The sequence below is a fragment of the Pezoporus flaviventris genome, unplaced genomic scaffold (assembly GCF_033815535.1).
Source record: "Pezoporus flaviventris isolate CSIRO_AGI_PZ_B2104156 unplaced genomic scaffold, CSIRO_AGI_Pfla_v1 ptg000013l, whole genome shotgun sequence".
In the NCBI taxonomy this organism is placed as follows: Eukaryota; Metazoa; Chordata; class Aves; order Psittaciformes; family Psittacidae; genus Pezoporus; species Pezoporus flaviventris.
The window spans coordinates 25516386-25533357 of record NW_026892561.1 but is presented as its reverse complement, the minus strand read 5'-3'; the positions used below and the strand labels follow the sequence as shown (position 1 = coordinate 25533357).

Below are 16972 nucleotides of genomic sequence, written 5' to 3'. Positions count from 1 at the left end.
GTGCAGATGATGAGATAGGAAATTGCTCTTTAGTCTGCCAGGAATCTCCACTATAAACGTTTTCTACTGACCAGCACAGATTAACTCAATAAAATGTACCTAATCCCACATCCGTTTATGGACCTTCGTTTCAATAGGCATAGTCCACTTCATGGAACATAGCACTGAATAAGGGTAAGTACTTCTTCAGTGATTCTCAGCTGAGTGCTTTGTCACCACAGAGATATTGTTGCTTCTATGAAATAGACATTTTTCCATTTAATTGCCAATAACAGGATACAGTTTAAGAATAATATTTTTGTTTTTTTAAAGTATGCACCTAAGAACCATTTAGAGAAGGCTTGGGAGGGAAGGAAGGGGCAGGAATAATTTCACCTATTTTTTCCCAACAAAAGCCACCAAATTTTGGTGATGAATGCGCAACACCTCCTACTGTCTCAAGAGCCCTTTGAACTGGATTATACTGAGGGCAATCTTTAAGTGCAAAGTAGTTCTGCTTAAAGAAGCAACAGCGAAATAGTTTGAAAGCAGCTAAAAGCAGTAGATTCACAACTAGGACTATTCTGTTGTCAAGAATGAAACCATGACAGAGTTAACATAAAAGGACTGTTGACATGACCTGAAAGTGGAGAAACACACATGGATCAAAAGGCATGCTATCCGTAACTACTATACGTATCCATAACTACTCCCAAATATAAGTCTGTCTACACTGGACTTCTGATTCTCTGAGGTACTAAAGACCTGTGATTGCATTGGTATCACCTGGAGTTAGAGGCGATCAGCCTTTGTTTCAAAGATCTATAGCAACATTGATGTAGATTAGCATGACCTCTCCTGGACCTGCAAACTAGAAATAGCTGCCAACAGCATCTCAGTAGCAGAGCACCCTTTCCAGTTAGCTTTGGAGCATAGCTCCAGATACTGACAGAGGTATGCTGCATATGGGCAGTGAACAAGGTTGAACACCACATTATCAGTACATATGCACCACTAAAAGAAGTAGATTTTAGCATGTGACACATCTTCTGGGATCTGCATTTATTGAAGAAGGATTTCAGCTCCCAGCACACCTGCTGCTGCACCAATGCAGGCAGCTGGCAGAGATCTCTCTTACCGCGAGGACTTTCGTACCATCTGATTCCACACCCCAGCAGAGAGCAATACCACAGGCAGACTTTAAGCACCACCCTGTTCACCTAACCAATGCTTCTAGATAGCACTGAAAACCAGCTGTAGCATGAAGGAGAATTAGAGCCAGCCTCCATCCAGCATATCACTAGAATTAATTCTTAAGTAATATAAAGACATTCAGAGTAAATAGCCTCATCTGTTCCTTCTCAAATGCTGCTTCCTCCTAAGATGCTATAATATCTGATGGGTTTCTACTTTTTCTTTCACCTCTTGCAGCCCTGAAGGCTCCAAGAGCTGTAGGTTAACAACTGAGTGAACAAAACTACTACCTACGGTCACTCTGACTGAAAGAGAATCTAAGTGTTTAATGTGCTGTTAAATAAACCGTAACTGTTGCTTGCCTCCCTGGGTTCTGGAACACCCACAGAATCTCTTACATGTAATTATATCTCTTTCCTTCTTAAGTCTCTGAACTATGTGAACTGATAACATTGGACTCAGATCAGGATCCAAGCCTCTCTATACAATACACAAATTTCCAGTCAACCCACCTATCTTCCAGGTCTCACATGTAGCCTTCCAGCATCCCACTCATCTTCCCAGCTTCCTAACAATCTTCAGTTCTTCCAGACACCCTTGCAGCTTCCCACACATCACTCAAGCTTCAAATCAGCCTTTGAATTACCAGAGCTTTCCAACCCCACCTCCTGTGCACAATACAGTCTTCTATATTTCCTTCTACACCTAAAAATCTACATTCTTCTTTCAGTAGTATCTCTCTCACAGGTCCTTTGGAACAGGCCAGTGGCCGTTCACCATGCCACTATTAGTGATAACACCTGCTCCTAATTGATACCTACTTTTCAGGTGGGGAAATAATAGTTTCAGTCCCTCTTTAACGCTCTCTTTGCTGCTCCCTTGTAGCATATATTAACAAAATTCTACCCAGCATTTTTCTACATGTCTCTTGTTTTAAATATATTTGTTTTAAGAATAGCAAACAACTGTGCAAAAAAAAACCCACCCCACCCCAAAAAAAATATTTTTAACTCTGTCAGAAGCATTGTAAGAACCCACCAATCAAGTTTAAAATCTCAATACAAACAACAAAGCATAAGGAAAAATCTTCAGCTGGGAACTGAATCCCAAAGTATTCAATTTGTCTAAGATCAATTGCAATTACTGCAGTAAAGCTGGAAGATAAATGGGGACATACCAAGAAATACCCCTTTCTTGGCTGCAGCCTTGAACATGGCACAAAGAGTGTTTCTCAACTTTATCATTTGTAGATATACCCATCTTTTCAACACTGTATTTGAAAAGAGTGTCTTGCTTATTAAGGTTTTGTAGTGTTGTGTCAAGCTAATTACTACTATGTACACATTCAGAGGCAGCAGATATTGAAGGCTGAACTGAAACTGCAAGGAATGAGCTAATTAGTTGTAATGAAAACATAATACTAGTAAATGAGTCTTAAAACCAGGTTCAGCGACTGATCCCAGTATCAGCACTGGTAGTGGACATGGCAGGTATTTTAGAGCATGTGGGCTGTACTGAGGAGATACTTTGCGTTTGGCAGCAGAGTGCACTCAGGGTCCTGGGTGAACTAATCAGCCTCAACTAAATGACAGAGCACTCTCACGGGAGACTCCCACCAACATACCCTCCCCCACAGTGCTCCAGCTGCTCCATTTAAGAGAGCCCCTAGTCCCTCTTTTTCTTATACTGTGGGTAATGCTGTTGTCAGCTGCTTTCTCTGCTCTTCTTGACCTGGTTTAGACTTTGACCTGATATGTCTTTTGGATCTGTCACTACCTCTGCTCAAGTATTGTGGGACTGCTCTCGGGGGAGTGAGAATGATCATAGTAATGATAGCCTTATTTTCCCATAAAGTGTATTCCTAATCTTTGTATTTCCTGGCAGAAGTTTGAGACTGTTAATAACTTCTATAGGGTTCAACTAAGTTGTCAAAATCACAACAGAGTCTCACATTTGCTGGAAGAGAAGCTGCCATAAGATTAGCTCTTTCTTGTATTTCCTAGAGATTAAAATGAAGGGATGTTCTTACTCCTAAACAGGAAAATGGCTTTTATTTAAAACTTAGACATCTTAGCTCCTAAGGAGATCAAGAATTACACACATGTAGTCAAGCCATGTCTTTTTGTAGTAAATCCTAGATTAGGTCAGAAGCTTAGATAGAGAATTTGTATATCCCAATCTTCAAAGGTTCAGCACCTATCTCACAGGCTGTGTATCTCGAGACCATGCCTTTCTCCGAATTCGTGCTGTGTGGGTAATTTGCACTTCGATGCTGTTGCGGCGTGACCAGGGAGGTGGCGTTTCTCCTGTTGGGGTTGTGTAGAGAAATGGTTACACTCTCCTGTGCCCTCTAGTGGCTCCTCTGCAAGACGCAGCGATGGGGACCACCTCAACCTCATCTGGTGGGCCTCTGTGTCAGCAGTAACGCCTGGGTACCAAATCCTGCAGTGCCGTAAGATCTCTTGGAGAAGGAGCTTGAGGGAGTGAGGCTCCTCTGCCCACTGCTGTGACACCCTGCCTTTCAGCTCATCTGAGAAAGGAAGATTAAATGGTTTGATCATATCTTTGAAACACTTTGAGAGTAGAAATCGAGCGCAAAATGATGTGCCCTCTTCCCTCAGTGGATAAGGCTACACTAGCAATAGCAGCTGCCTTCCTGAGACCAACAGGCCCACACAAACCCTTCACCAGGAAGCAGCCATGCTCTGGCATCCTGCTGGACAGTGGAGGATGCAAGGGATGACTGTGTTTCATCTCTCCTCCTTCCTGTAGCTGGACTGGAAGCCTTCCATGGTGGTGGCAATCCAGCTCTGAAGGGAAAAGTGGGACAGGCAGAGTGTGGCCTGTACACAGCTGCTATTGAAATTACTGGGGTAGAATGGGCACAGAATATGACTGACAAACTCCTCTTTGCTTCTGTCCAAACAATACTGCTCTTCAAAGTTCATTGGCTGCTAGCTTTCTTTTCCCATTCAAGATACAACTATACACAAGGCTCTGCTGTATAGCCACAGTGTAATTCAACATGATCCAAAATGACAATTGCACATTGCTGAAACTGCATTCTCCCTTAGCTGAAAACAAAGCCAGAAAGTAGGTTTTTTTATGAGCTACATATAAAGGACCAAAAAGTCTACCTCAACTGAACTGTGGCTTCAAAGTCTCTGTGAAGCCTTTTCTGACTTCAGTGTGGAAGGGAAAAAGATGCTAGAAATTGGTAACAGTGCAAATATGAGACATGTGAAATGGTGAGAGTAGCTCTGAATCTGTCTTTTAAAGAAACTAGCAATTTTGTTTTCACAAAAAAAAAGCTGATCACCACAACAAGGATTAATCAGATTTTCCCAGCAGGCTTCCCGCACCAACTACTGGCATGTAATTGCTGGGAGCTTTCTGATAAGTTATGCACCTGATTACAGCTCAGGGTCATACTGAGGCCATAGCTATTTGTGTTTGAAATAACCTTTTCTCTGAATATTGCAAGATCAATAGTATGGCTCCTATGCATGTCATCAGCTTTGCCTTTTATGTTGCAAACACCAATATTGATCACTTCAGAAATTAAGCTTTTGCTTCAGAGACCTCTGAACCAAAATGTAATGGGTAAAAGTGAACTTCAGACTCAAAAGGAGGAAATATTTATAGTCATCCCTTGTTATGTGAAGGATTATTGATTGATAACAAGAGACAAACTCTCCTGGTAGTAATTCTAGCTGCAGCAATTCTATTAGAATATTAACTCCATAACAGGAAAAAATAATAATAATTTTAAAAAGCATTTGAAGTGTTAAGGTTGTTACATGTATAATTAACAGCATATCCACACTTCCCACATCCAAACAGTCTAATTTCTACTTATCATTGTTACTAGAGCTATGTGTTTGCTGCAGTTCTTTCCCCCAGTACCTGTCTGTCAGGACTTGCACATCCTTGGAATTTCACATAATCACAGAATAGTTTGGATTGGAAGAGACCATGAAAGACAGTTCCAACCCCTCTGCCACAGACAGGGATACCTTCCACTAGACCAGGTTGCTCAAAGGCCCTTCCAACCTGGCCTTGAACACTGCCAGGGATGAGGCAGGCACAGCTCCTCTGGGCAACCTGTGCCAGCACCTCACCACTCTCACAGTGAATTTTTTCCTACTGCCTAATCTAAATCTTCCCTTTTCAGTTTAAAGCCATTCCCCTTGACCTACATGCCCATGTAAAAAGTCCCTCTCCAGCTTTGTTGTAGGCCCCCTTTAGGTACTAGAAGGCTGCTCTAAGGTCTCTCTGGAGCCTTCTCTTCTTCAGGCTGAAGAACTCCAACTCCCTCAGCCTGTCTTCATAGGAGAGGTGCTCCGGACTCACTTGAGCAGATCTGCATCCTTCTTATTCTGGGGGCTCCGCAGGTGAATGCAGTACTTCAGGGTGGGGTCTCATGAGAGCAGAGTAGAAGGGGAGAATCACCTCCCATGACCTGCTGGCCACAACTCCTTTTGATGCAGCCCAGCACACTGGTTGGCTTTCTGGGCTGCAAGTGCACTCTGCTGGCCCATATTGAGCTTCTCATCAACTAGCACCCCTGAGTCCTTCTCCTTAGGGCTGCTCTCAATCCATTCTCCACCCAGCCCGTAGTTGTGCTTGGAATTGCCCCAGTCCAGGTGGAGGACCTTAACTTGGCCTTGCTGAACTTCATGAGGTTCATACTGGTCCACCTCTTTAGCCTGTCAAGGTTGGCTGCACCAACCAGTCCTGACTAAACTATAGATATTACAACTGGAGATGCCAGTAACTGTGGACTAATCCTCTACCTATGTATAATTAAAACATGGCAGCTACCTTAAAGGTCTCAGAATTTAAAGGCAACAATCACTCTCCTGAAAGACACCATCTCCAGCTTTATATTTTCTTTACATCTCCATCTCCCAGTATCTTGAAGTGGTTCTCCACTGTTATCTAGGAGTAACTCCTATAAAGTCTCTGGAGCTCAAGGCATGTATTGAAGGAGAAGATTCCTGTCAGCAGCTGTTGCCAGGCAGACCAAAACGCTGTTGCATTGTTCAGCTTGTATTTATGTCTTGGAACTGCAGATAGCTGCTCTTGTATCCAGAGTCAGCTGTAGAGAATCCACTGCCCAAGGGAAATTGGAAATCATACAGATCACAGTCATGCAGAGAAAGCAATAGCTAAATGGTTTGCAGCCCCTCATACCTTGTTGCCCTAGGCAACAGTCTGCACTGCAGAAGTAGCAGATCCAGCCTTTCTCATATGAAGTCTGTTACATATGGTGTTAATATATGGATTGATACTATGAAAACCCAAACACAGTAAACTGGGGTGCTCGTATATTAGGTGATACGGGTGGGTACGTAAACAGTCTCAGGATGAGAGCTGCTGATTTCCATCCAGGATCTGTGAGACGCAGATGGAGGTAACTGGAAGCACAGAGATTATAGCCTGCATTCACAGATGTGGGGCATCTGATTCAATATCTTCTAGCTTGGCTTCCCTTGAGCTCTTCTAGGAACTGACCCAAGATCCCCAAATGAAATCAGGGCAATTCAGACAATAGGTTATAAGCCTCAGCTCCCAGGGCAATGCCTGCACTGTCCTGCCTCTTAAACCAGTTTGCAGCAGGGGCTACAGCTGAGTACACTCAAAACATACGGAAATACCTGGCCCTGCAGAGTGCTGAATATCAGCAGGTCCCCATTTATTCACACAAAAAGAGGTCTTTGCACCTTTCCGGATCAGAGCTACTCCGTTTTACTACTGATACGGGATCATTTCCCATCACCTCTTTGCAATGTTTCAAAGGATTTTGGCTTCTGCAGCAATTTAACCTTTACTCTCATGCTTGTGTAATTCAGGTCAGGAATCAATGACTTTTAAAAACAAAAGCTGGGCTAATAACCTGAAAAGGACCTTTGAACCCCTGTTTCAGCTTCCAGAGGGTCAGCTTTGCATTCACTGTAATAATCCTGCCCTTACTGCAATGGAGCTCTCAAAGAACTTCACCTCTGTTGCATTCATGTAGCTCTGAAATCAGGGAAGCTCTGCCAAGATGAGGAAGAGCTGGATTGGCTGCCTTGAAGTGCCATACAACCCCAGGTCCTCAGATCAAGAGGGCACTAGATGGTAGTACTTTATACCAGAGCCAAACCGTGGGAGCAATTCATCTTTGAGGCAGGCAGGGAAATGATATTGAAATGAGTGGCATGGACAATCAGTGCGTTGGCTGCACCTGTTTAGTTTGACTTGCCTAAAGGATTCAGGACTCAGATTTCATGACAGCAGTGATTTCAGAACAATGCATTTTCAAGAACACTCAAAATGCACAGAAGGTGTAACGCTGGTTTTGAGCTATTGTGTGCATGTTCTGGTAAACAAAACAGACAATTATTTCATGATAGCATGGATTTTTGATCCTGGTAGCCTCTCTTTCCCTTGGCCATTTTGTCTGGGATATTGTTCTGACTAATAATGATCCATATGCCATGTTATTATCCCTTTCACATCATTCTCCAGCATTTTCCTATGTGAGCAGAAGCAGGCAGCTTTGTAGAGAACTCAGATCCCTCAAATGGCTGGAAAAGATGGAGACAGAACACAGCAGCTTTGTAAACTAAGTCCTAGGGTACACTGCAATTTGGAATTAACTCAGTTCAGTGCTTCATCCACTACTACATTGTAAGGAATATTCTAATAGAAAACAGAATAAAGGACTATTCATTAATTCCAAATTATTTGCAGGCCTCTGCTGAAAAGGCATAAGCCTTCTGTAATGCTGCACTGCAAATGACAAGGGGGCATATACAAACACAGTGTGTTTCACCCTTGAATAAATATTGTTGCTTCAGACTTATACCAGCCTGAGTTCATGTGCTGGACGTGGCTCCCTTCCAGTTCACGAGCCTATGACTCCTCAGAGGCAGTTATGTCTCTGATTCACAGATGTTATCTCTGTTGTGCTTACATGACAGTGGAGCTTGAAGATACCTTGATCTCAAACCAACTGTCCCCTACACATATGTTCCTATGCCAAAGAGGAGCCTGCTGTGCTTTTTCCTCTGCTAAACACATGAGGTTTTCTTTACAGTGTTTCTGGTCTCAGAGCAGTACGTCCCTCCTTGCCATGATTTACAGATCACTTAAGGTATTTACAAGTGATATTTTTCCATCTAGGCCTGTGAAAGTTGTCTGTTTCTTCACCCCGTCTCCCTACTGCTCCTTGGTTTCAACCCCTTCTGTGTGTACTGCACTGGTTAGTGTGAGTCACCAAAGCTGAATGACTAATAATGATCCATATGCCATGTTATCCCTTTCACATCATTTTCCAGCATTTTCCTGTGTGAGTAGGAGCAGACAGCTTTGTAGAGAACTCAAGATTTCTCCCAGTCACTGACCCGCTGACCACCTGGAGAAATCCAGATGCTGAACTCTGAAGTGAGGTACAAGAGGCTCAGCCAGTGAGCAACAACATCAGCATCAACATAAAACATTTACGGTTTACCTTCTCCCTAATGCTGGAACACAAGCCCAGCACTGAAAAACAGAAGAAAATATACAAATGGGGCTAGTATCATGTACCAGACACTGTGCTGTTAAAATGACCTTAACAGTCACGAAGCCTGATGCAGAGAGGCTCATCCTAGATTGAATGCCAAGTCATTCCTCAGGAGCTAAGAAGCCTGAAACAGTGTCACAGAAAGGAGAAAGGAGTAACAGCAATGAAATTGCTTAGCTTATACTGTATACATTGAGACAGTCTTGTGCTGCAAGTAGCTTCCCAAGTGCTGAACCTGTTTGCCCCAGAGAGATGTCCTTTCAGGGGATGTCTTGGATTAAGGCCCCATATGGAAGGTGAGAAAAGGAATTAAATAAAAGATGAGGAAAGTGGAAAAAGGCCCTTGTATTTAGCGAGCCGCCTGGAATTGTGATAGACGTCAGCTCAGTTTAATTTCCAACGAGGCCATCTGATCTTCCCTCTGCCACAGAGATGGGAACAAACAGGGAGTTCTCTCTACCTCCTTTTGGCCCTATTTCCTTTTTAATCTTGGAATTTAGCAGTGCAGAATGGTCACAACTACCTACCCTGTTAGCAAGCGATGACTTCTGTCAGCACCAGCAGCTTTCATTGTGCCTGACCCAGAGACCTCACACAGGAGGAAACCTCCTATACTGCTTTCCCCTGGAGATTCCCCCAGCCTACTCTTTTCAAGTGACACTGAGCTTCTTCTGGGGTGTTTAAGAGGAAAGGGGGAAGTGCCATAGCTGTTCAATGTCAATGAGTCGATGAGCTCATTGAATGATGCTGCAAAAAATCACTTTTCCCTTCTTTGTGACCTAGGCTACCTCATTCTTCCTTTCTTAATTCTTAATTAATAACCAACCTTCCCACCCTCAAAAAAAAAAAAAAAAAAAAGGCAAACAAACCAAACAAAACCCAGAAAACCACCACAGAGTATTTTGTAAAAGCCTGCTCTGGAAGCCAGTAGTTCCTGCTTTCTGCTGTAGTAAAACTGCCATAGAGGACTAACACTGTCTGAAATATAGTCCTGAGTCCTGAGTCAGAGGCAGTTCAGGAAAGTCATAAGAAGAGCTGACCCAAGAAGCACACATATAGACTTGACTGCAACTGAAACATGCATCTTAGAATAATTTGTTTGAGTCACAACTACTTTCCAGGCACCAACAGACAAACTACAGAGCCTAGCAGAGCTTTCTAAGGATGCACAGGACCCGGTGCCTGGTGCGCATAGGTGTGGAAGGGATCATGGGCACCACCAGTACTAATAGCAAAACTTGGATCCTGCATCCTGACTTGGTTTTAATAATTTCCTTGCATGTTAAACGCTCTTCCATTCATCCCCTCCAAGAAACAAACACCTACAAGCCATTACTGAGGTAGGCTAAAAACTAAAGGACAGAGAAAGACATTAGATTTAACAGCAGCAATGTGGAGGCTTTTGAAACAGATGGTGACCTACCGATTGACAGATTGGATCACACCTCAGCTCCATCCAGCCTAGTACCCTGTCTCCAACAGTTGCCATCACAAAATGCGTAAGTAGGAAGTGTGAAAACCCTGTAGCAAGCAGATGGTGGATGGTAGCTACTCCTATTCCCTTTTCTTCACAACATACTGGTATCTTACTGGCTTGAAAATGAAAGCTCAAGGTTTAACCGCCAGTTTTGGGGAGGATAACAATAAATGAGAAAACAGCTAAGGCTGTAAGCAGCCTTTCACTTCTGTGCAACTCTGCATGGTTCTGCTTATTGCATGCTGCTTTAAGAGAAATTATTAATGGCAACACACCTGGATATTGCAGAATTTTTGTAATTTTCTCTTGAATTCTGTTAATGACAGAGTCAGAGTCACATCCCATATGAAGAAGTATTCAACTAAAGTAAAAGACTGAATGTAGAATAGAAACCCCTCTGAGCTTGTATTTCCTGAAGCAGAAGCAGCCTTAGTGCATTCTACTGTTTCTACTGATTCCAGGAAGCTTTTCAGTCACCTGTCTTCCTAAATATCAGGCCAAACTATTACATAAATATTTTGCCTTGAGACAAAGCCAAATTAGTGTTCTGGATTCCCACCTCATTACAATTTCTTGTGGACTTTAATTCTGATCATGCCTCAACAACCAATGTTAGAATGTGGGCTTTAAACTTGTAATATTCTACATTTTGGAGAGTGCACTAGGCACATCTGCACATTTGTCATGGATTTCTGTGAAAGCTTGATTTCTGCTTTTTATAGACATAAACTTTGCAGCATTAGCAAAACACTTTTAAATAGTTCCTTACTAAACAGTTCCCAGTGAAACATCTGCACAGAATAAGGCATGTAGAATGGGGTAAAATTAATAACCACAATGTAGGAACAAAGATGAAACCAAGTAGCTTTTTAAAGCTGTGAAACTAAAAAAAGGTAAATTGTTATTACCTCTCCTTTCCCCCATGCCACTGTCACATGTGGATTCTCTGAGGTCTAATACAATGAGCTTATTAGCCTTTTTTTCACATATTACATCTTTCTCTTCTCTTCAGTCACTATTTTCATAATTTGCATGAACTTAATATTTTGTGACCTTCATCACTTCACCAAATCAGGTAAAAATTGGCCAACAGTTCAAAAGCTTTATTGGGGTACATAAAAAAGGATGCAGATAATATGGTCACAGAAGGTCAATTTTTAAATAGATGTAGGTAAATGGGCAAAGGAACTCTACACTACCACTTTTTGTTAACATGAGATCCCAAGCAAATTTAGCAAATATATTTCTTAAGTTTTCTATTGTTCTGTTTCATTGGGAATACAGCGATAGATGCACATTCCACGCTGGCATATTACGTTTGGGTAAGGAAACCTGTTGCGCTGTGATCAGTGGAAAAGACCAATCGCCTACTGCTGCTCACCAGAAAACTGTAAGTAGGACAGAGCCGTAGAATCAGTGGTTCGAAAAGATCTTCAAATGCATGAATGCTCTAAAACAAAGGGAAGAATTTTCTGTTGCAGGCAGTGGAATTTCCATTGCCTTGATTTAAGCCTTTGCATAACAGTAGCAGAAGACGTATTCGATATGGTACCTTGGAAGCTAATTTCTTAAAAAATCTTTTTTGTGTGTTCTTGTTGTAGGCAGGCACAGATCAGAAACCTTGCAATCATCTATCCAGCTGTGACACATTAGATTATTCGAGGCTTTGCAGCATAAAATAGATTCTGGGTCTTGTGGTGCTAAGCCATTGGCCTCGGACAAGCGCCAGCTTGGGTTATTCCATTCTGCTGACCTAAATTCCTCTCACACAGCCAAGTGGATGCAGTATCATTCTCCACTTCCTCTCCCAGTTTGTAGCACAGCTTCTCTTCACATACACAGGTATTTTATTCTGCTCCTCAGATCTGGTGGTTAAGCCAAGATTAGTAGGAATTGACACACCATGGTTAACAGATAGGAATTTTAAGAGATTGTGTAAGCCCTGAAATGCCCACCCTAAACTAAGTTCTGTTACTGATTTCCCTTTTGATCTCAATCAAGTTGCCTAAATTCCTCTCTTCACCCCCCCCCCCCCGATGGGCAAATTCTTGTTGGGTAAATAAGAGTGTAAAACCAGATGAAAGCTAATATGAACACATGGGTCTTTTTCTCGTATATATCAATTGTGCAATGTACTGCCTTCTGCAAACTCACATCAGTGCCTCCCCTACCAGGGATGCTGACAGACAGCTCATCTGGATCCAGTTGTCATTTGAAGATGTGAGGAGCTCTTACAACTTAATTAGAAGTTAAGGGAGCCTCTAACAAAACCCTGCTTCTAATGCACTGTGGAATTCTTCACTAGTAACAAAGAAGAGCCAAGCTCTGCTATTTCCTTTTGAGACAGCTGTCAGTTGTGGAAGCTCCATCTTCTTATGAAATCATTTTCAGAATAAAAATCTGAGGAAAATGGGGCACTGTGTGGAGGTGCTTTTGTGTGTAGCTGTGCCCAGGACATTGCCCACACATAGCAAACCTGGCATCAGACTTCAGGGAACCAACTACCAAGTGTGGGTGGGTAGCAAGTGCACAAAAGCGTATTCTGGTGGGCTTCACAAGCTGGAAGAGCTCTACTTTACCCACATGCAAACAATTCTGCTACCAGCACGAGACATGCCACCCAGCAAAGCTTCTTCCTTCCCCATCACAGAAGAATGCCACTTGCCCACCTACCCAAAGGACAAGCTTTTTTCAAAAGAGTGTTTCCTAACAGCTCCCAACTATCAAGTTTAATGAAAGTAGGTTAAGTTAAAAAAAGAATTCTGATGAAGTTTTAATAACAAGACAGCAACATTTTGTGCTAAATCTTTCATAGCAAGCAGAAAGCCTGCTAGCATTCACAAATTACTCCTGTCTTAGACACCTGCAGTGGCTCCATTACTTCAGACCAAGGCAACCAGGAATAATCTCAGAGATGCTGTGGGAGCAGAGGGCTATTTAAAAGATCCAATTTGGTTGTCTATTTTTTAACACTGTGTAAAGACGTGCTTCGTGTCAGGGTGTGTGGTACTAGAAAAGTACCAAGATAGATGCTGTGGTGGTAGTTAAATAACTTCAGTTCTTTGATTTTAACCTGCATGAAGCAGGTAGCTATATGTGAAGTCTGTAGCAGGCTAAGAGGCTTTTTTTAAACGAGTACATGAACTGCCTAACACAGCTTGAGCCAGCTAATGAGGGATCAAAGCTTCTGCCCAGGACAGGTAAGTTGAGCTCCAGGCAATTAACTCTGTTTGTGACACACTTATCGACACATTAAAAAATAAACTGGTGTGTAATCTACTTCACACAGGCCAAAATGATCCCATAAAGGTTTTGCTGCAAATATAAAAGTATTTCTTTTTAGTGCTCCTATAAAGTTCTGTTTGGCCTCTTGCAATTCTTGTGAATAAGTTTATTCCCTCCTGCTACTGGCTGAGGCAAGAGCTGTGCTCCCAACCAAGAGCTGGCTACATTCTAGATAGCTTGAATGCCATCAGACCAAGCAGTAATATTAGCATGATAGATGCTGTAAAAATACTAAACACTTTAAAGTACGTTCATGGTGAGGGATCCCCTCAGTTTGCTAAGCAGAAGATCCCTTTCTCTTCCTGGAGCTGTAGAGATTCCCACTGAACTTTGAAGAGACCCCTGCAGCCACACAGGAATTACTGGTTCGATAAGATACTGCTGACTCAGCTAAGGCAACTCATGTTACAAAGTGTGATTCATAAACATGGTGTATCATCAGTGGGTTCTTCCTTCAGCCAGTAGCAATTTTTTTTAACATCACTTGCTTCAATTTTTGTACAGATGCTTTTTCCAGTTACATGATTTGATAAAAAATTAGCACCACCTACAAAAAGGCAGGCAGACTCCACAAGTAGATTCTGATTTCTAGGTCTTGAATGGCTGGGAAAATGGTGGGATTACCCGCCTCTGATGGAAGCAGGTGGACAAGGCTCTTGCCTCAGTGTGAAATGGAAAAAAAAAAAACCAAACAAAAAAAAAAAAAAAAACAAACAAACAACAAAAAAAAAAACAAACCCAAAACAACACACAACAAAAAAAAACCCAAACTAAAACAAGATCTGAGAGCTTCATTCCTCTCTGTAGGGCTGACCTGCTGGTTGACCTCCAGGAAACCAGTGAGATTGTCTAGCCTCAGCCACATGACCCAGAAACCTCTGTATTTTTCAAGGAACAAGGAAAAGGTTCATGAACATCTTTCTAGTGTCCAGAATGATTTCCTACATTGCTAAATGCTAACATTGCTATGTTACCATTAAGAAATTCCTCCTGATGTCAAGGAGGGTCCTCAACATGGATGATAGGGACCTGTATTGAGTCTAACAGGAAAACCAGGAGATGCACAAATCTCTTTGGTTCCACTGAAATACTCTTCCTAAAAAATATTAAATGTGCCTCATAATGAACCCCAAATTGTCACAAAAATAATGTGAACTCATGCAACATTATGTCAATCTGAATGTGGCTCATATTAAAACCCAAATCTTCATAATAAAAATGTGATTACATGTGACTTTGTGTCAATCTGAATTTGTACAATTGCAAAGCAACTCATGTTGGCATCACTGGGTCAAACAGGCTGATGCTGCAAGCTCTCCTGGCAATCATACTCTCTCTCCCATACCAAACCCCAGCTGAGGTTACCAGGAGCACCAAGATTGACCCTTGGAGAAAAGCTTGGAGAGGTGGAACCTGATCTTAAGTATTTTATTCAGTTTAAATCTGCTTTTGTGCTCTTTCTTTAGGCAAGCTACCAAATGCATTTGCTTTCTTAAACCTAGCTCAACTGCTACAACTAATATCAAACCCAAGAAGAACTGTGGTCTAAAATCTTGATTGTATATTCTCCAAAAGCCACATTTTGGTCACACCATGTTTTATATACAGATTGAGCAAAGTAAATGGTAAAGGCATTCCATGAACCTGTAAAACATCCTTGGCATTCTCAACACACAATCCATTACAAACACTGACAGCTAAAATTTGATCTCATGCAATTCAACTAAAAATATTGTCTTTACATGATGGCACACAGCCACAATCTGCTTTCACTCAACTATAGGTAACAAAAAAAGGGTCCCAAATCTTTTTCTCAGTTGATATTTTCATCACCAGCTTCTCCCACTGTCTTGCTAGTTTCAGGTTATTTGGTTCCTTGTGGTTTGGTCCCCAATGCTAGCAAGTGGGTAGCCAGCGCAGAGTTGTAAGAATGCCAGTGCATAGTATAGGGCCTTACCTGTGTGCACTAGCATTTGAAGATTCGCAAACGGTAAAATCAAACCTGACATGGAAGAGCTTTTCGGATCCTGTCCTAGCACCTTCCAGAACCCTTGAAACATCAGTGGCAATGAAAGACTGAGAATGGGCTGCTATTCCAGTATCACAAGGAAATGCAAAGCACATCAGCACTGCTGTTGCTCTATCGTTCCATCACTCCCTTTTCTCTATCACCTTTCTGCAAGGACTGGGCTTAGGTATTTTACACAGATCAGTTCCTGGTAGGAGTCTCTTTACTCCTCGTTTCTGCTTTTTAAAAAACTGCATGCTTGAAAAACAAACAAAACCATCAATAAAAGGGTACCTAGTTGCTCATAGCAATGGGTTTACAATCTGCTATTGTAAATCTCCTATTTCATGCACAGGTGTGATATTTTCACACAAAGGCTTCCTGCCTGCACAGAACATCAGCACCTCCTGGGGAAATAGGGCCCCCAAATCTATGCAAATGTAGTGACAATTAAAGAAAAAGATGTCTTACCCACATGGGTGATAACCGTAGTCAGTCTCTGGGTGAGCTCCTGATGTGACATCTCTTCCTCTTTTAACCAAAAAAGCATTTCACACAGGGAACCGCACAGCATCCAAAAAAAGATGCACCCAGAGTGGGAGGCTGCACACTCACTGCCTCGCCTGCACACAAAGCGAGGACCACTCCCACGGCACAGCCCTTTCAGCTCTCACATCTTCTTCCGACTGCTCACCTCTACCAATTTCCTGCCGTCCACACATGGACCTGGAAAACCTCCCTCCAGAAGGGGATTTTACCCCCTTTGGCAACAGGAAGGGAGCAGGAGGGGGGGAAATAAAAAAGGAAAAAGAAGCAGGCGAGTTGATTGCTTATGGCTTTTTTCTCTCCCGTCTCCCGCGGATGAGGCAAAGGATAAAGAGACAAACCAGCAGGCAGATACCTTCCTCCAGGGAGACTTTTGGATGGTGATGCTGTGAGTCAGGGAAAAATCCTGGAGGTAGGAATGGCATTGGGAGGAGTGGAGCTGGCAGGAGAGCAGTAACAGCAGCAGCTGCTCTGCAATACTCTCTTCACCAGCCTGCCTGGAGTCGAGAAAAACCCACTCACAGCCTCTTGTGCTCCCCCTTGGCTCCTGGGGCCCAGATACCCTGCAAGTTGTCCCCAAGTGGAACCCTGCAATGTCCCCAGAGACCCTCCTCCCACCCTCTCTGAAAGCCCTTGCCTGACAAATGGGGCTGCTGCGCACAAAGGAGTCTGTGGGCTTTTCAGGGGCGTTGTGGCCAGAGATTATGTTGCCCCCCTGAATGGACAGTATCCCCAGAATCCTGGTGTTACCGAGCCCACAGGACCCTGTACAGCTGCACATGTACAAGAAGGGTGAATTAATTAGCCCTGGGTGGTCAGGACTTAGCTGCTATCGTGGCCACATTGCTCAGCTGTGCCCGTGGGGAGGCACTGGTGGACATAAGCACGTCTGCTGGGAGCAGCTGGCCCTGTGTGCCAGGGACACAGCTGA

At 42.9% G+C, this 16972-nt stretch overlaps 1 protein-coding gene across 1 annotated transcript in view; it reads right to left on the bottom strand.

Moving 5' to 3' along the window:
• MCF2L2 (MCF.2 cell line derived transforming sequence-like 2) overlaps positions 1 to 16586 on the bottom strand; it is a 180673-nt gene extending 164087 nt beyond the window's left edge. The window contains exon 1 of the mRNA XM_061452399.1: positions 15967 to 16586. Within this exon, the coding sequence (XP_061308383.1) occupies positions 15967 to 16069 (103 nt within the window). The 5' untranslated portion in view covers positions 16070 to 16586. The remainder of the gene's footprint in view (positions 1 to 15966) is intronic.
• Positions 16587 to 16972: the final 386 nt, after the last annotated feature.